The sequence below is a fragment of the Rissa tridactyla genome, chromosome 5 (genome assembly GCF_028500815.1).
Source record: "Rissa tridactyla isolate bRisTri1 chromosome 5, bRisTri1.patW.cur.20221130, whole genome shotgun sequence".
Lineage (NCBI taxonomy): Eukaryota > Metazoa > Chordata > Aves > Charadriiformes > Laridae > Rissa > Rissa tridactyla.
The window spans coordinates 34,567,567-34,587,820 of record NC_071470.1 but is presented as its reverse complement, the minus strand read 5'-3'; the positions used below and the strand labels follow the sequence as shown (position 1 = coordinate 34,587,820).

At 45.4% G+C, this 20,254-nt stretch overlaps 1 protein-coding gene across 4 annotated transcripts in view; it reads left to right on the top strand.

Annotated features, from left to right (window-relative positions):
- Window positions 1–20,254, top strand: part of FGFRL1 (fibroblast growth factor receptor like 1) — a 184,788-nt gene that overhangs the window by 158,549 nt on the left and 5,985 nt on the right. For all 4 annotated transcript variants that reach the window (XM_054202007.1, XM_054202006.1, XM_054202008.1 and 1 more), the window contains exons 4-6: window positions 7,504–7,584; window positions 14,147–14,431; window positions 18,411–18,764. In XM_054202007.1, the coding sequence (XP_054057982.1) occupies window positions 7,504–7,584; window positions 14,147–14,431; window positions 18,411–18,764 (720 nt within the window). The remainder of the gene's footprint in view (window positions 1–7,503; window positions 7,585–14,146; window positions 14,432–18,410; window positions 18,765–20,254) is intronic.

Genomic DNA, 20,254 nt, shown 5'->3' with positions numbered 1-20,254 from the left:
AGATGTGGGATGCAGCAATAACCACCAATTAAGAACTTTGTCATCTACAGGTAATAAGATGGGCCTATACATCATCATAACTTAAAAACGTGAGTTACTGATCTAGCTAGGGACAGAAGTGTTGTTTCTTCACTCCCCAGCCAGGGCTTTGGTCTGTAGACTGTGGCAGCTCTTTAGTGTTTCGGGAGGCAAGTGGGCTGCAAACATTTCTTTTGCAAAGCATCCTACTTACAGAGAGATTCCCAGTGCTAGGGCTGAAGTGAAATCCATTAAAATTTTTGCATGGAAATTCTCATGAAAATGGCCAGAGCTGAAAATACCAAAAAAGCCACCAACACAAATCTTTTTTATTTTTATTTTCAGAAAATTCCAGTATCAATACCTCTGGTTATTTTTGGCTCAGCTGGAGTCAAAGGCAGTAAGCAGTAAAGTCTTCAGTGCCTGTTACAGAGGCAAATTGTCTGCCAGCAACCTTTTAGTTTGTGTTGGTTTTGTTGTTTTTTGGTTGGGTTTTTTTTTTTTGAGAAAAGTAGAGTGTTCCTTGGCTTTGTGCTCCTCTGAGTGGGTTTCTTCTTTTTCATCTTGAGGGGTTTTGTTTGGCTGGGCCCAAGGAGAGGGGTTTCCTCCAGGAGATCTTTTTTCTTCCCTCCAAATATTCCTGATCCCTTTGCTTTCACTATGCCATTCCAAATAAATTCTAAACAAATTTCCTGTCTTTTCATAGCATCAGCACTCTTAATACAGTAGGTGATACTCTAAATATAGTAGGCGGGTTAAGGAATGGTGAGCATGAGATTAAGGGTTGATGGAGGAACTATGAAAAACATTCAAAATTGTAGCTAAGATTTACACCAGGTTTGTGTTATGGGATGAGTTCATTGGAGTTTTGTCGTGTCTGCCTCTGGCAGAAAGGAGGGTTCAGGGAGGAGGCTTGCTAAATTAGACCTCAATGGTGGGAGGACATTCAGAATTAGTTAAAATGAGGACTTTGCATCTTAATCTTTTTCATGATCTCAAATCAGCCTTGGGATTCATCTGTGGATCACCAGTTCCAAGGGTTCTGAAGCCATAATTCAGACGTCACAAAGCAAGCTGAAAAAACACGAGATCTCAAAAATTAGTTCCTTTTCCTCCAAGCTTTTAGGGTATATTTGTGTAGTGTTCTTCTTTACAATCACAGATGTTAAGAATTATTATGGTTGCAAAAAAAGTTAGATTCTCAAGTAGTCACCAGGATAGAGGTCCTCCAGAAACACCCCAAATATCTGGCAGAGGTAGCTTCCAGACGGAAATCACGTGCTAGCCAGTAGGCCGGGATGTGTTTCCCTGGCCATTAGGGGTTAATACCAGCTGAAATTCTAGTGAAACCTGGAGTGTTAATCCATGTTAAGGAGATCTGGGGAAAGCAAGTGCCTTAATCCCTGCAAACCCAGTGATAAAGTTGTTACTGCCTGCCTACATATATACCTCATGGACCATTTATCTGTGCATCAGATGAACCAGTCAGGATAGCAGAAGACTCCCTAAAACAAAGTACAAAATGATCTTTCCCTTGTGGTCCTCTTTAATTTCTCTCAAGTATTACAGGAAATCCTGAATTTATCTGAGATAAACTGCAGAGGCCTACTTTTTCAGATTGTACTTACTTTCATGTGTATTTTCTTCTATCTACTGCACCATCAGGACTACTGAGAAATTAGTCCAATAACTTCCCAGTATAAGTTTATGGTGTGTTCTCACCCCTCAGTTTTAGTGGCTAGGCTCAGCAGAACAAGTTGTGATTTAAGTCCTAGTAACATCCAAGACCCCCCTCCCACAAGCAACTTGTGTTTTGTCACTAGACATCTGCAGCAGCGAAGGACATGGGGGAGCACATATGATGTGCAAATATGACGCATCTGGGTAAACGGGAGAGTCAGCTCTTAAAGCTGGAGTTCAGAGAGATCTCTTTCATTCATCCATGGGAGAAGGCCTCATTATAATTGTTCAAGCCTGACTGGATTACATCACTTTCCCCCTCATTTCACTCCCTCCCTGCTTGCCTCCCTCCTTTTATTCACACCCCTTGTTCGGCAGCAGCGTTGAGCGAGGGCTCCCTTAATGATGCATGCTGATCGCTTCATTCCCCGTTGCCCCCCCATCGCCTCCCCCAGTGCTTTGAAGTGCGCTCAGGTCTCAGGCTCCAGTTCAGAGGTCACTTTGTTTATTTATGCAAAGCTGGCTCATCTGTGAAATGGGGCTTTCAAGGCCTCTGACATCAAAGACTCCAAAGCTGGTCCCATCAAGTCAGAGCAGGGACGAGCCTTGCATTATAACAAATTGAAGCAACTTTGTGAATCATAGAGAAATATCACGGCTAGATTTTTGCTTCAAAAATTGGGCCGTTGTTTAGACTCGTTGTATGATGCTCAGCGTGTAGTATTGGCCTGAAAACCAATCATACGCGTTCAGCTAAAACATGAAGCCTTCATGGAGAGTCTGTGGGTAAATAAAATTTGATCCTGGCTCGGTAACAGTCTGTGAATATTTCCCATCAGTTTCTCTCAGAGCCGGAGCGTTATGCAGAATTTTCCATTTCTTTTGACCTTTAAGAGGGAATGGAACAATTCTGCTATGGTAATAAACAGTAACTATATCCTGCTTATGTGGCGTAGGATTCCCAAAGTGCTTTGTCAATTGATGGAGTTGCATACAGAAATCCCTTTTCTGTAGAAATCCAGCCTGCTTTGGGACAGGGGGTAGACCATGGCAGGCAATGTGCACAGACCATCGTGCTTTTCGAGGGGAGAAAGGGCGATTTGGCCCATGAAGTCTGCACTGATAATCAGGGCCTCATACCCTCAGACATGTCAAGTCTCATGGAAAACCAGTCCCGTGACTACCTGTGATCACACACTTCCCCAGCACAGCGCCAGCATCTCAGTCCTGTGGCATGTCAGACCTAGAAGCCAGCTTGGAATGAGATCCTAAAGCAAGAAGAGGCAATGGCTGGAGAGCAGCTAGGGATCATGCCACTGAGATGACATTCCTGAACAACGGGCTGATGCGTCTGGATCCATTCTGGCCCTGTCTTTTATGGTCAGGTGCGGCATTTGGAGGGGAAGGGGCTACATGAGTTTGTCGCATGTCTCTAAGTCTGCCACCTGACATGATATCAGAGCCTTCCACTTCAGGTTTCTCAACCAGCCAGCATGCTTTGTAACACCATGGAACCAAATCGTACAGTGAGGACACCTAAATCATGTATATATGTTTTCTTAGCCTCAGATACTCGTGACATAAAATTAATCAGTGATTATTTTTCAAGGCTGGTTTTCCACTTCATCTTCCAACTGGCTGCTCTCCTAAGCCTGTGATACTGTCCAAGAAGTCCAGTACAGGATGACCTTCCAATATAGGTCACAGAAAAGGGAACTTGTAGGAAACTTCAGCTACTTATCCTTCTTAGCGCTGCCGCTTGTGGTAATCTGCTGGCAGCAAAGCTGGCAACGCTGCATAGCTGGTCCCTGCTGCCCTTTGGCTGCAGGCTCATTTTTTTGTATATGCTTATCACCCTGACCTGCCTGCCTCTCTAGGAGGTGACAAGAGCATGAGTAAGCAATCGGCTTATTAGGTCATTTTTGAATATAGCTAAGACTCATGTGATTTCTGCTACTAACTCATCGGTTTGTATGCTGGTCATACTTATCTGAATGTGCTTCTTTTTTTCAGGTCCACTCTGTCTAATAAGTATATTACCAGGCCATTTGCATTTGTAAAGCTTGGGGTGAAATACAAACAGCAGGTCTTTAGATTTGGCATTCTTAACCAGGCTTCAGACTGCAGGTTTGGGCTAAACCAGATGCCTCTGAACTTTCAGGAAATTTGGCTTTGCTTTCAGTGTCACAGATACCTCCCTAGGAGTGAGCAGGCTGACCAAAGTGTGTTTGAGGTCCAGAAAGATGTCCATCCTAGCTAGCACAGGGACCAGAACAACTGCAAAGTGTTTCCCTACCCTAGGAAGCCACTTGATATTAAAATTAAAAAAATAGAAAAGTTCTTCAAAACAGGGAGAGACCAATTCTTTTCAAGCAGCCACAGTACTAACTTTGGATGAGGCAGGTGGAAGTCAAATCTTGGTGATATCTGTATTAGACAGGGGTCTTCCATCCTAAGGGTGTACCTGTCTCCTATAGTGCTCTTCCACTTTATGCAATAATAAGCTCCTTTTTGGCTCTCTGAGACCACAGTCCAGAGCTTAAGACACTCACACAAGGTGCAAGAGGGGAGGTTCAAATCCCTCTCTGAATGTAGAAGAGGAACTTGACCCTGTGTCACTCACATCCCAGGTTAACACTTTATCATTATATCACTGGCTATCCTGCTGCCTCACTCACACTTTGAAGCTTGACCAGAGATTCCTGGGCTTCAGGGGATCTTCCCCAAATGAGCATTGCTGAATTTCATCCAGTTTCTGGATCTCATGAATCAGCTTTTTTCCTACAGTTCTCAAGTGTGAGTTCGTTCAGATACGGTCACGCTGAAGGTAGGAGCCCAATCACCGCATGTTGCAGCTGGAACGGAGACTGCTGTAACATCGCTCCCCCAGTGTGCGGCTCTGGGGATGGGAAGGAGTAGTTTTGCTCTACGTGAGTTTCCATGTTTATGACATTTCCTCACCACCACGAAGACTTCTACTATGTGTTGTTGTTAACAACAACTCACAAAAGTGAGACCGGTTCCAGTGGATCTAAAATAACATGTCGAAATGCGTGCGGTTATTTATTTCAGTCTTGCTCCTCCGCCAGATTCTTTTTCATAGGCTCAGCATGGTGGCGTTAGTTATCCTGATCTCTTCCCCCCAGAATGATTTTTTCTGGTTTTGGTAGGTTACCCCACAGGTTTGCGATTTGGCAGGATAAAAACCGGAGAAGCGTCTTCAAAGATCAAACAGGTTCAGAGCAATTCTGCTTACATCAAAAGCTTGGCAGCATGTCAAGAGGTGTTGAGACCTCCAGTCAGTCCTTGTGTGTAGGCAGGAGGAGCACACATAGGCTGACATACTGTAACATGAGGCAGGACACAAGGGAGGATATACTGCTCTTTGTACATCAAGCTGAGGAGGATTAAGATATAATTGACAGAACATCACCACTTAAATGTCTTAACCACTTTTAAGATATCCGGCAGTTAACAACAGGCAGGAATCCTACATCTCTGACCACAGCTTTTCTTTCTTCTCCATTACTCAATACATTTTTCTAGTTCTGCTAAGGGATTTACTAAGTTCTCTGTCAGAGAGCATCCAAGTCTTCATTCGTAGCACTACTGATATTTATGTGAAGAACTGTACAAGTGCCAGAAGATAATCGATTCAGTATTTTGACTGAAAGGAGACAATCTGTCATATGCAAGCCATCATATATAATGGGTATATTTGTATTCCCTGCATTGGGTTTGCCAAGGCTGTAAAAACATATTTGTAAAACACAGCACATGGATTACTTCTCTCCTGTAGGAGACACGGGCTGCGGGCCAGCCTCGGCGGAGCCTGGACGGTACGTTTGCGCTCACGGCACTGCACAAGAGTCCGTGTTTTCCTGAGTGTGACTGCGTTTCAGGCTGCTTCCGTGTGGTTTGGCCTGGGAGCTGGCTGGAGCCCTCAGGAAAGCCTCCAGGTTTCCAGCGATGGACAGAGGATGAGAGGGAGGTGGGAAGGGGCAGTCAGCTGGAGTGAGCTGCCAAAGTAAGAGCATGGCATGCTGCTGCCCTGAAAGTTTTCTTTTCTCCTCGAAGTGACAGCTGCACATACCTTCTGGGAAAACTGTGCTGAAGTAACCACAAGGAGAAGGGAAAAATCTGTCAGGGGCGAGGGGGACAAACCCATATGGCATTGCTGCCTCTCTGCTTAAGGGACAGCGGCAAACAAGATTGGAGCATGTGTCGGCATAAAATGCCCCGTGCTGAAGAGAGAGGATGATTTTCCAAAATAGCGGAAACTGGGGTGAGGATGGGGTTAAACACACGTTCTCTCTCAAAGACTGCACAGAGGTTTAGGCACTAAGCACTGTTTAAGCACAACCTGACTTATAAAACAACTGTACTCTGCAGCTATACTGTTTGTACATTAGCGGGGGATGGACATGCTCATGTATAGGCTGAGATAAGTTTTTCCTCTCTGCTGCAAAGACTGCCACAAGAAATTTCCTCTCTTATGCTCATGAGACCTTTTTCTTATGGGGTTTAGGAGTTGGACATTTGTAAGGATTCATTCCTTCCATTTTTATTTTTTTTTACATTACTGCAGAGCAGTTCCTTATTGAAGTGAACTTCCTCCCAGCTTCACCTGACCTATTTCTGAAAATGAAACTTCACACACTTCAGTGCATTTCAGCTAGGAGCTGAGAAGCTCTTAATCAAGAGCTCAAATCCAGCTGCTGTATGGGGCTGCGCCACCTGTAGAGTACAGAAGTAGCCTTGGAAGAGCCATGCTGCTGCACTGTCACCCATAGATGCCCAAAGTCCCTTAGGTGGACGTCCCTCCTGGTGTGATGCACTGCTGTAAAAGGGTGCTCTGTGCTGAGCTGAGCACTTGTGCAGTAGAGGTCAGGCTATTACTGGAGGCAGAAAAAGCTTCACATCTGGGCACTGCAGAGGTGTGAGGCCACCAGCACAGCCCAGGTTGCACAAAGAGGCTCAGGGCACTCCCCTGCTCCCTCAGCCCTCATGGAGACCATGTAGGTGGCCGTGTCACAGTGGCAATGTGGCAATTTGAGGTGGGGGCTGCTGGAGAGATGGGGGTTTCGCCTTTTGGTGATTTCTGTTTCTCCGAGCAGTACAGGGTACGGAGGCCTTGGTGCTGCTCTGTAGTAGTGGTATAGACAACTAGAGTGACAAGGGACAAAGCGGTGTGTTGTCAATACAGGTGGATGGGTGGTCTTAATTAAAAAAAAAGACCAAAATACACAAAACAAAACACAAACAGCTTTTCAATTCACTCTTGCTTTCCCCAGCCACAGCTTTGCACTCAGTATCCATTGAGGGCTCATTTGACCCCAGACCTGCTGGATTTCCTGATTTTGTATGGAAGCTGAAAGGCAAATTAGTGGCCCTAATTCCACTGCTAGTGCTCTGTGTGACTGATCATATAAGTCTTCCCCCACCTCCTAGGTTTAATTAGCTGTAATTTGGATTTATACCATTATTTGCATAGAAGGTACAACAGATCAGCTCCTCCTAGGGAACGGCAACCTGTAAACATAAACAAAGAGGCTTTTGTCAGCTATTAATGGAAACATTGATTAATCTCCCATTGCTTTGGTAGCCTGCCGAAAAACTCATAAAGCAGCAAACTAAATTGTTTATTAAACTGACGAGGCTGTAAGTGCCAGGATGTGGATGCCAAATGTATGTTGAATGTGTTTCATCTGCATGGTGCCTCCAGGAGGAGATGCAAACTCTTGTTATCGTACTGCAGCACTGTAGGAGACCTTTGTAACACCTTCCCTTTCCTTTCCTTTGCAGATGACACCAGCTCAGGAAAGGATAGCCAGGTACCTGAAGGCTCCAATGGAGAATATGAAGATCATACTGGGAAGCAATGGGGTAAGGAGCAGTGTGTGTTTGTTGGTTTTCCTCGGTTCTTGGTTCAGTGCTGTTCATGCGGCACATTTCTCAGTTGCGGAAGGAAAGGAAAGGCAGAACGACTGGAGTGAGTTCTCCCTACAGATGGTCAAATAATAAACAGTGTGTTAGCTGAACATTTCGATGTCAATGGATCCCATCCAAGGGTCCTTCTGTGAAATGCAGCCCATGGTCCGCTGTAGGGCCCCCTGCCATGTACCTCAGCATGGTTCTCCCTTGCATTTGTTTTTCTGGGCAGTGACTTTCTTTTGCATGTGCAGTTATTATAACTTTCATAGACTGTCTATAAAAGGCATATTGACTTTTACAGCAATATTTCCAAAAGCCTTCAGTGCCAACATAACACTGCTCCCACTGAGGGCAAATGGGAGGTCTGACTTCACTTCAGGAGAATTAGCATTAGGCCAAAGCTGAGTATTTTTTAAAATTACCCTCTCTTTTAGACACCTGCGTGAACTGCTCCAAGCCCTGGCATGTTCAAGCATAGGATTTTGGTGCTGTTGCAGAGCTTTGGGCAACTCCTAAAATCTCACTTGGAATGGAATGGGTTCTGAATCACTGCAAAACTTGCAGGTCCAAAGTTTGGTCCAAGCACTCCTTGAAGGTCAGTAAGTTGTCAGACTGATGCCAAACAGCTTTTGGCCATTACCAACAGGAGTGCAATGTGAGTTTATGACCTCGAAGGATGAAGCACAGCATTTCCATTTTGCTCTTGCAGTACATCCCTCCTTTTAATTTCATAATACAGAGATGGCTTTGTACCACATTCATGGCCAGGGAGTAACCTCATAGCAATGATAGGGGTGGAACCTGTCAAACTTTCACCATATGAGTCTACACTACTTGAGCAGAGGCCAGTTTTCTTCAGGAGCTGGCAAACAAGGGATGTGGTGTGCTGTGGTGTAGTCCAGTCAACACCTAGAGGAGGCAGTGCCATAGTAGCTTTGAATTACAGATTCATCTGAGCCTGAGCTTGATCTGGGAGAGGATGGCAACCTCCACTCATTCTGGAAATGGCTGACAATGTTTTAAAGCTAGAGAAAGGGTGGCTTTGATAAACTTCAGGTCAGGAGGGATTCAGCAGGTAGCAAGAAAAGCTGCCATCTCTCTACTCTTCATTACCCTTGTGGACATAGGAGTAGACGTTGAATGCCATGGCAGATGTGCTTCTGGTAGAGCTGGTGGATCAATGCAACAATAATATTATAAAAAAATATGTAAGCTCTACTAAAATTATTAGGCATTGACAATCTCATATCAAATAGTGTCTTACTCTGTTCTTCCCTGGCCCAGTCCTTCATTATGCTGCAGAGTGTTCTTGCACCTCTGCTTTTTCCCCTTTCCCTCCCTCCTTTCTCCTCTCCCCAAGCAGGGAAACGGCTGTGGCAGGCCACACACCCACCCAAGCTCTTTCCATCCAGCAGTGTTCACCAGCAAAGTGTTGGTGTGAGCTGGTGTGCAGGCAGGTGACTCTGTGATTCTGTGAGGGTCAGTGCGTATCTGCAGGTCTCTGGAGGATAATGGGTGAAGGAGCAGTTTGTGTTTGCAGAGTCCTGGGCTCTAGAGAATTGGGAGAGGAGAAGCATGGGAAAAAAAAACCCTCCACTTTGCTTTACAGCTACCACTGTTGAGTGGTATCACTAGGGAGAGGTCGGGCCCCCATCAAGAGCAGGTAGCTGATCTTGGGAAAGCTAGATACCCCTAAGCCATGTCTTCCCACAACTGGGTAAGCTCTTATCCAAAAGACTTGAAAGTATTTCAGTACTTAGTCATATCGTGACACTTTTTTGTGTGAGTATCAGGAAAGATTGAAGAGGTGCTGACCATCGCAATGTAGAGGTAATTGTGGTGGATCGAAGCAGACTACATGTTTTAGCTAACTACCTCAATTTGTATAAGCAACATCTGACAGGAGCCTCTATGACTCATCCATATACCTCGAGGTGTCCCGGAGGAAGAGGAGACTGCTGAATTCCTTCCCAGGTCTTTGTGCCGACAGCCTTCTGTTTCATTTAATTTTCATTAGCTTGAATAAATCTTCATGGTAAACAGCATTTCAGCAAGGAGCCCATACACAACACTGTCTCTTTGTCCCCATCCACTTGTGTTTTCCCTTGCTCTTGTGTGTGGCATAATTTATACTGTACAAATGTGCTGTTCATGTTTATGAAGCAAACGCCAAGTGATGTGGAGGAGAACAAGCATGTGAAGTATAAATAACACAGAGGCACTTTGTAATGGTCTTCACTGGCACTCCAACAAGCAAAACTTCTGTAATGGTACAGATTTGGGGACAGACATTTACTAGCACCAGCTCAAAAGAGTTTTTCTGCCTCTCTCACACTGCTGCTTCTCCCTGTTTCTCCTTTGTGCTGGCTGGGTCTCTTTTTCTCTCTTATGTGTGTGTGTCTCTTTCTCCTTTTTTGTTAACTGCCTTTTCTAAACTTGTCTAATTCAGGCTTTTGTCAAGGAAACATTCAGGACTGTGTAAATGGGATCTGGTTTCAGCATATTGCGCACAGCCTGGAGTAGCTTTTGAGACCACATAATCACTTAACCTTCTTTAAACAGAAGAAGAAAGAAAGACAGAAAGAGCCAAAGAAGTTTAGCTTTACCTGTAGACTGGAATGTACCAGGGCAACAATGTACGAGGAATGAATGCAAAACTCCAGAGAGATTCATGGGAGTCACAGTGGGAGGAAAACCAGAAACCTTATAGGCCTGATTTTTGGGGAGGAAAGAGACTTTCTGTCTTGTAGCGCCCTTACTGAGCAGGGACACCAAGTCCTTCTGAAATATTGCTGTGGAAGTAGGGAAGAGGTAAGGGAAGGCGAGAGCTTAGCCTCACTCGACTCTTCACTCTGCATAGGCAGTGTGACTGTCCTGTCCCCAGGCTGGTTTCTCATATGGTAGTCCCAGCCCAAGAATCCGGTGAGGATCTACCCCTACCTGGACCCGCAGTTCAGAGTAAATTACTGCTGTGTTAGAGGATAACTGTTTAGACCCATTTCGCAGCTTGTTCTTAACTTCTCCATGCACCTTGCAGACATTCACTGGATTTCCACAATGACAGCCCTTATCAGCACATCTCCCTCGGCTCAGACTTAACCATCAGCATGTCATTGCTCACAATGTGCAGCTATGATGGGGTTAATTATCTCTCTGGGAGGGTGATTGTTTTTGCTGGGAGGGGGCCTCCTCTTGCAGCAGACCCTCAAGGGAATACCCAGCAATTTACGCACCACGACCTGTGCAGTGGGTTAGTATGTCACACTTGCTGCTCAGCTGTCACAGCAAGGACATTCAGTGCTGGAGTTGCTCCGGTTCCTTAGATTACACATGAAAGCCTCTGTACGGAGAGTAAAGCATTTCTGAGCAAGAGTTTGAAATAACATGAAATGGCTGGGACCCAAAATGACAGCCAAGGGGGCAAGGGGAGGCTGTGGAGGCAGATGGTTTCCCCTACAGAAAAGGACTCTGAAGAGAGGGGTATGCCAAAGGGTGTCTTCTTCTGAAAGGAAGGGGTGTTGGGCAAGGCTGTAGTGGGGTGAGGACTAAGGGATATGTTCACAGACCTCGGAGGGCAATAGCTGCAGTTCCCCAGTGCTTGGAGAGAAGAAGCTGCAGAGCAGCTTCCTCCATCCAGCAAAGCTCTGCTATAGTGCACATCCCAGAGCTTCTGTCCCTCAGCCCCGGGCAGCAGGGCTGGCTCTGTAGTAGGGTGTCCCACTCTGCCGCCCTGCAGCAGATTTCCCTGATACCTAAAGCACAAGCTTCTCAGCTTGCTTTGGTGTCTTATGTGCTACTGAGGTTGTGGCTTTCCAGTTGCCAGTGGTGAAGGCCAGTGGCTGACAGGCATAATTCAACCCAGTGTGCCACAGAGCAGGCCACTCATTGCCTAGTTCTCTTATCTCCCAAGACAAAGACCAGGGAGAATTTGCCAGGGATTGTGAAAATGCAGGGTGACTGCCCTTTATGGCTGAAGAGTAAGATCACGGAATCACGGAATCTTCAGAGTTGGAAGGGACCTCTAGAGATCATCTAGTCCAACTCCCCTGCTAGAGCAGGATTGCCTAAAGCACATCCCTCAGGACTGCATCCAGGTGGGTCTTGAAAATCTCCAGAGAAGGGGACTCCACAACCTCCCTGGGCAGCCTGTTCCTGTGCTCTGTCACCCTCACTGTAAAGAAGTTTTTCCGTGTATTTGAACGGAACTTCCTATGTTCTAGCTTGTGCCCACTGCCCCTTGTCCTGTCGCTGGGAACCATTGAAAAGAGCCTGGCTCCGTCCTCCTTAAACCCACCCTTTAGATACTTGTAAACATTAATCAGGTCCCCCCTCAACCTTCTCTTCTCCAGGCTAAAGAGTCCCAGCTCTTTCAGCCTTTCCTCATAAGGGAGGTGCTCCAGTCCCATAATCATCTTGGTTGCCCTACGCTGGACTCGCTCCAGTAGTTCCCTGTCCCTCTTGAACTGGGGAGCCCAGAACTGGACACAGTACTCCAGTTGTGGCCTCACCAGTGCAGAGTAGAGGGGGAGAATGACCTCCCTCGACCTACTGGCCACAGTCTTCCCTATGCAGCGCAGGATGCCATTGGCCTTCTTGGCGACAAGGGCACACTGCTGGCTCATGGATAATTTGCTGTCTACCAGGACCCCCAGGTCCTTCTCCTCAGAGCTGCTTCCCAGCATGTCCGCCCCTAACATATACTGGTGTTTGGCATTCTTCCTTCCCAGGTGCAGGACCCTACACTTGCTTTTGTTGAACCTCATTAGGTTCTTCTCTGCCCAGCTCTCCAGCCTGTCCAGGTCACGCTGGATGGCAGCACGGCCCTCTGGAGTGTCGGCCACCCCTCCAAGCTTGGTATCATCAGCAAACTTGCTGAGGATACACTCTGTCCCCTCATCTAGGTCATTAATGAATATATTGAACAAAATTGGTCCAAGTATTGACCCCTGAGGGACACCACTCGTTACAGGCCTCCAACTGGACTCTGTGCCGCTGATCACAACCCTCTGAGTTCTGTCACTCAGCCAGCTCTCGATCCACCTCACTGTCACCTCGTCTAGCCCATACTTCCTCAGCTTCCTAATGAGGATGTTATGGTAAGAAGATTATGGAAGATTATGGTACGCAAGAAACAGGGTTCAAAAGCAGGGAGAGAAATGCGTTGTGGAGATGCTGAATAGACTCAGAGGAGAAACTGGCTTTGTCAAAATAAAAAAAAAAAGAAGACAGGTGAATTTGGCAGCAGTATTTTGGATGTAGGAGGAGAGTGCCAAGCGGGAGTCAGAGGTGGTGTTAATCTCAGCAGGAGATTGGAGTTAGCAGTGCCCCTGGACTGTCACTGCATAATTAAAGTAACTCTGGGAAATATGTAATTCCTTTTGAATTCTGCACTACAGGATACTATTAGACAAGCTTTTGCCTTGCAACTGGTCATGTTCTATTGTTTCAATTGTTTTAAGAGTTTTTGCAAAGATAATTTTCTTTCTATTGATTAGGTAGAGCAACTCACGACTTTACAGGAAGACTCTCTGCAATGTCAGTAAAGCTACTAGGGTGTAAAGGTGCCACCTCTTTTCCCTCTGGAATTGTGACATAATCTGAATTAAAGTTAGGTGCAGTTGAGGGTCTAAGTTTCAGATTTTGCCAGCTGCGGACCTTGCATTTCTCTAGCGTTCTTGTCACTGCCATTAGAAATATTGGTGACTTCCTTGCTAAGAGAAGGTGACTATCTTAACCCATGATTCTGTCCATCAGCAGCTATTGCTTCAGCTTCTCCATTTGTGGGATGGACTGGCATGGGTTATCTTCTAAGAACAAACTCAAGGTTTTTTTATTGGGTCTTTCCTTTTGTTTTTGTGCTTCTTTGTGCCTTTCAGCGTGAATGCTTCATAAATTAATGTTGAATGAATTGCATACGTTTCAGTTCAGATTAATGTACAAAAGTCTGGCACATTTCTAAGACTTTGCTACACATTGAAAAGATGTTGACTCTTCTTAAGTCACATTAAAGGCAGTGAGAACTAGGGGTCAGAACACCTCCAGAACGTGAAGCTTCAAATGACCAGCAAAAGATTGAGAAAATAGATGGCCTGACAGGTATCTGAGGTTTTTCCTTAGGTCTTGGATAAGGGCTTGAACTTGTGGCATGGAATATGGTAATGATTATAATGTGATTATGGGGCTGCATTTTGCCTTCATCTGCAATAGTGTGATTTTGGTATTATTTTGTGAGATGGTCTGACGCAGTTGCCTTATGGACACTGAGAAATTCCAGGGTTCTGCTATGCTGAAGGCTAATGTGGTGACCATGGCAGTCCACTAGACATTCAAATGCATCAGGCTGGATAGTGCCCCCTTTCTAAGGAAATTAGTTTGAGCTGATATGAGATTGCTAGACTGGTATGTATGGGGTTGTTGGGTGCCTCTCAAACAAATCTGTCCATAACACTTGACAGTAGTATCTTCCTTTGTGTGCCTTTTGCTCACCACAGTCAATTTTTCATGCCTTTTGCAGCCCGACCCAGGTTCACACAGCCTGCCAAGATGAGACGGAGAGTGATCGCCCGTCCTGTCGGCAGCTCCATCCGCCTGAAGTGTGTGGCCAGCGGGAACCCACGGCCTGACATCACGTGGCTGAAGGACAATAAGCCCCTCACACCCCAAGAGATTGGGGAGAACAAGAAGAAGAAGTGGACGCTGAACCTGAAGAACCTGAAGCCAGAGGACAGTGGGAAATACACCTGCCGAGTGTTTAACAAAGTTGGAGAAATCAATGCAACATACAAAGTTGAAGTAATCCGTAAGTGCAGCATCTGGGGTGGAAAGTCAGGGAGGGAGCTTTGAGAAGAAGGCTGGCTGCAGAAAAAGAGTGGAGTGTGATGGCAAGTGTGTGGACACAGAAATGGGAAAGTGTTAAAAACATCAGAGACAGAGAAAACATTATTGAAACTCTAGAATAAACCTAACACCTGGGTAAGACAGAGTAGCAATAATAGAAGTTAGTAGCTGAAATTAGGAGAGGTACTTGGGAAACAGTCTTCTCTAAGGGCATCTGCATGGTAAAAGTTCACCATTGCCCAATTCAATCTTATACTACCAACAGAGTCAATTCAAGGACAGACTGAGAACTAACTGAGAAAGCCCTTTCATGTACCATAGAGGAAGAGTGGAAATAGTTAGCGTGGCCCAGATTACTCTATCACAGTGGTAATAGGGTCAAACCAATCAACTGAAAATTTAGTCTAGATATAGCTGTAATAGGAAGCCCACTTCGTTAGAGAAGTGTCCCAAGGGAATTAGCAGAAATCTTATGGCTAGAGTGATTAGCCAGACAAAGCTTTAGGACCAGATTTTAAAAAACATTTGGGCATCTGAAGGTTCAGGTGGGTACAACTGAGATACTAAAAAAAAAATAAATCCCAGGGTCCTGTCTGTATCTTTAGATGCCTACATAGCTTTAAAGATTCAGCCCTTAGAAGATGAGCTGCGGGGGACTACCCTGCATTTTGGTGGCATAGAGTAAATTGCTTTTCTTACTATCTAGCTGTTCTGATTCTTGGTCTCTCATCTCTTGTTTCCCATATTATTACTGAAGATAATTATACTCAAATCCTACCTACGTTTACCAGAGGAGAGCTCTTATTCTTAAATCATTGTGTTTTGTCTATGACATCATCATAAGTTGTCATGGAAATGATTACAGAGCAGCCAACTCACAAAAGTGGAGAAGATGAGCTGAATGGAGGGAAGATTGAATAGCTTTCATTAATGAGGAGCGGGGGCATGGAGGGCTATTTCCAGCCACATGGAAAGCATGTCGTTTGTCTGTCTGTGCATACATTTTAGCATGAGAAAGTTTATCCCAGTGTGAAAGATTGTTCTTAAAGGTAAAGATCTGTTCTCTGATAAGTCCTTTCTCTAGAATCACAGGAATTAAAAGCACATGTGGGGAGCTCTGTTGGGCTCAGAAGGCACAAACCTGCTGGACATCTGGGATTGATAAAGATGCAGCTGTGTGGAGACAGTAAAAACATGTGTTTACACTAAAACCAGGAGCAGAGACAGGGAAATGAATCAAGCCCCATCCTAATGGCAGCTGTGGCATTTTCACTTCATCAAAACCAGACAGCACCAGGAACAAACCCCTTTCTGTGTCCCTGTTTATCTTGGTTTTTATCAACTTAAAGATGTATGTAACCTTTGTTTTCATTAGCTTTTGCTGGCTAGGAGTGAAAACAGTAACCAAAGCTGGAACCGGAGTCAAGGAGATAAGGGCATTAAGCAGTTTTCAGACGTCTTTCTATTTTTAACATAATTCTGTGGAGCATTTCAGGTTTTATTCAATTTCCTCCTTTTTTTTTATTTCCCCTGAGCCTCCACTCCTAAGTCCTGCTTATCTGAGTCTTACTCTTCCCAGCTGTGATTCCCGCTCACAGTCCCAAGGCAAAGCCTGTGGAGACCACTGTGGTATTTTTGTTCCCCAGGCACATCTTTAGAGCCCTCATCATTGAAAGTATCCTGAGGTTTTGAAAGAGGATCCATTGTTCCTTCCTCTCACCCCAAAGCCAGTGCTGGTGGGAGCTGTTTTGTTACATGCTCAATTCTGCAGTGTTTGCCATCAAATGCAGTTGATGATTGCCAGCAGTTACCACCCACTGCGATACCATAATTTATCTCGGTGCCTAGGATAGAGGTTTGCAGTACCTCCTTTTCTGGAAACTGTGACTGATTTCTCTGATGCTAGCACTAAAAAAACCCCAGACATTCCTCAGAATGAGGGATATATTTTTCCTTTGACTTTATGTGGTGTTGACACAACATAAGGCTTATGATCATGCTGGAAAGGATGGTCTTGTGAACTTCGTGCGTTTGGTTTCCTTTCCTACCATCTTGTTTCCTTCATCAGCTGAGAATTGATGAAAAAAATTTGTGGGAAAGGAAAGATTTTGTAATTGGCTAGAAAAGAAAAAGCCTTCTTGAGCTCTTCCTCCACAAAAATTTGCTCCATAGTGAGTGTGGGGACGATTAGACTGAAGAAAGAAATAATAACAGCAGGGAGGTAAGGGTGAAGTGAAGATCTTCCTCACTGGTGGTGTCTGTGGTCTCCGCTCCCCCAGTAGTGGATGACATGGCATGGGATGGCTTCCAGCAGAGTTTGGTCCCCATGGGCAGCTGCCAGGCCCAGCAACTGAGATCACAGAAGTCCTGAAGGACCCCCAGATGAAAGATGAGACAATATGCACAGCCTGCCATTAGTCCATGAAAGAAAAGGCCTTTTCCCATCCAATTTTGTCTGTCCTTAGGGAACATTTGGGAAGACCAAAAGGAGAAAGAATATATCTTACCCCTCCCCTCACTGTCCCCAAACTGGGAATAGCCACAGTGGTTCTGGTGTAGCCTCTCAATAGATATGTATTTGTAAATAATCTGGTAAAAAACTGAGGTTGTGTCTGAGAATACAAAGGTTCTGTCATATTCACCTGCAAATTGCACCCTACCAGACACAGTGGTAAGAGACACAGCATCACAGAATGGCTGAGGTTGGAAGGGACCTCTGGAGGTCATCTGGTCCAACCCCCCCCCGCTCAATCAGTGTCACCTAGATCTGGTTGCCCAGGACCATGTCCAGATGGCTTTTGAATATCAGCAAGGATGGAGATGCCACAATCTCTCTGGGCAACCTGTACCAGTGCTCAGTCACCCTCACAACAGAAAAGTGTTTTCTGATGTTCAGAAGGACCCTCCTGTGTTTCAGTTTGTGTCCATTGCCTCTGGTCCTGTCACTGGGCACCACTGATAAAAACCTAGCTTCATCTTCTTTACACTGTCCTTCAGATATTTATAAACATTGATAAGACATCACCAGGGTCAATATCAAGTGACCATTTACAGTGAAATAATCCACTTCATTTGTGTTCAGACCTATACTATTGCTCAAATTTAATCCTGAAATGGGTTTTGGCCTTTTTGGCTAGTGTCAGGCCATTTATCTTCCTCAGGTCAAGACTCAAGAAAGATCAGTGCAGCCTCTGACCCTGTAGGTACATCATTAAGATCCCATTATTCTGGGATATGGTCCCTGAGATATGGGTACACAAGGAGTGGGAGTATAAGGAACGATGGCCCCTTTTGTCGTCTCATAGCTGCAGTGTACGGGAAGGGAATGGGGAAATTCAGCAGTTCAGACTGGACTTCAAATACTTGCTAAGGAGCAGAAGGGCCAGGTCTGACTTGTGCGGTGCTGCGTAACACCCTGCAAACTGCTGCCCAAATATAAATGCTTCATGAGAGACCTGAGAGAGCAGAAACACAGAAAAGCGAGAAAAACCTTCTGTAGGAGAATCTTAGAACCCTGTTTTCTTAGCAGTTAGGAGAGTTGTTTAGTGTACAACAGAGAGGGATGAAGAAAATTTTCCAAAATATAAGGGCTAGGAGGGAGAGCAAACTTTTATCCAGACCTGCTGCAGATTGAGTAAGTAACTTCCTTGTTAGAAATAGGAAGATTCAGGTTGAGCATGAGATAACACTTGCCAAGCCTCAGACAATGGAGGAGTTGACTGTAGAGACTGAAGAGCATCTACCATTAGAGGCTTTGGCAGAGGCTGAGCGAATTTATATCAGGAGAGGTTTGCAGAAATCTAAGCCTGCTTTGGGGCAGGGAGTTGGACTAGACAATTATTTTGCGTCCCTCCTACACCTTTTTCCAATGTTTCTGCTATCACAAGTTAATGAGATTGGCAAACAGCTTTTTCCATGGAGCTCCCTGTGTTTTTGTGCAGAGAGGACAAGGTCCAAGCCCATCCTGACAGGGACGCACCCCGTAAACACGACGGTAGACTACGGTGGGACCACATCCTTCCAGTGCAAAGTCTGCAGCGATGTCAAACCCGTCATCCAGTGGCTGAAAAGGGTGGAGTACGGCACAGAGAGCAAGTACAATTCAACTATCGACGTTGGGGGACAGAAGTTCGTTGTGCTGCCCACGGGGGAGGTCTGGTCCCGTCCCGATGGTTCCTACCTGAACAAACTGATGATTACTCGAGCCAAGGAAGAGGATGCAGGGATGTACATTTGCCTAGGGGCAAACACCATGGGCTACAGCTTTCGCAGTGCTTTTCTCACCGTTCTGCCGGGTGAGTTATGCTTTTTTTTTCCCCATATGAACTTGCAGACAATAGACAACCATTGCAGACAATAGTCTGCATCATGATCTTTATTAACCCAACTATTGATGCCTACTGGGCTCTATGGCCCTTTGTGATGCTGTGCTGATTTCAGCTAGTCCAGTTCTAGTAAGAATGCATGAGGGACTAAACCAACCCTGATTTAAATCAGCCCCTGCTGAAATCCTCTTGATGATGTTTCCTTTTCTCCCTTCACGGGGAATAACGATTCCAGTAAGGGGAAGGAAAATGAGCTATCTGCTCCTGTATGGAAGAGGAGCTGGGAAAGGATAGTACAGTTGCAGGCACTAATCACTTTAGTGACAGGGTGCAGCGCGTGAGAGGGGAGCAGAATAGCAACACAGTTTGCAACCCCATTCCCTCAGATTTCTTCTTTCTCATCCTCTTATTTATATTGTTTTTACTGGTAAAAGGAAACAATGATACAGGCCCATAAAATGACAGAAGAATAACAACTGTCCCAGTCACAAGCAAAGGAAAAGAATGAGTGTGAAAGAGAGAATGATTGATTAGTTGAATTCTTACCCAGTGATTCCCTGGGGATCCTTGTACCAGACTTGCAGCTGCTTCCTTCTCTCTCCAGGCCTCAGAGCTGGTGGCCACGTCCACTTGAGGCTGTATCAAGTGTGTTTGAGACACACCATCCTTGCTTTGTCATTTACTCCATTGTCTCCTGACTGTGCAGTTCTGCCCTTATAAAATTTTTTATTGAAAAGGGCATTTCTTTCTGCCTTATCTTGCCATGTGAATCTAGCTTCAGATCCACCAGTTTTATGAAAAAAATCAGCCTTACTGTTTTTTCTTCCCTTCACCACCACAAGGCCAACATGACCAAGAGAGTTCAGGAGCTGGAGGCAATATCAGAACATTTTGGCGGTCAGGTCTAATGGAGTGTCTCCAGTCAAGACACCAGTAAGAAAGAGAGATCATTAACTCTCCCAGGCTGTTAGGACTGGTTTTCTGTGTAGACAGTGGGGAAAACACTCATGAATCCTGTGAGGAAGGCAGCATGGCCTTAGGATTCCATCCTCGATTCCCCCTTCCCCTGCTCGCTGATTGCCAAAGCTCTGTTTCTCAGCAGCCGAGAGTCACTAGCTTGCATTTAGATACTGACAGCAGGTTGCCAAGTAAGAGAGTGCTCTTGGCATCTTCTTCTGCATCACTTAGATTTAGGACTAAACTCCCAACTAGAAAGCCTGTCAATCCCAAGGAAAAGGCTGCGTGGGTGGGATATAACTCAAAGCCTCTGGGTGTTTCTGAACTATGAGAGTCTGATCCAGCTTGCAATGAAATCAGTGGGATACTTTCCATTGATTTAAATGGGACTATAATGAGGCCTCATTCCAGAAAGAGAGCCTGCAGGCCTGTTGTTAGTAGCAATGACGGAGAAGGAGAACGCAGATTGCCCTCAGAGGCAACAATGTGGTTGCAAGGCCATG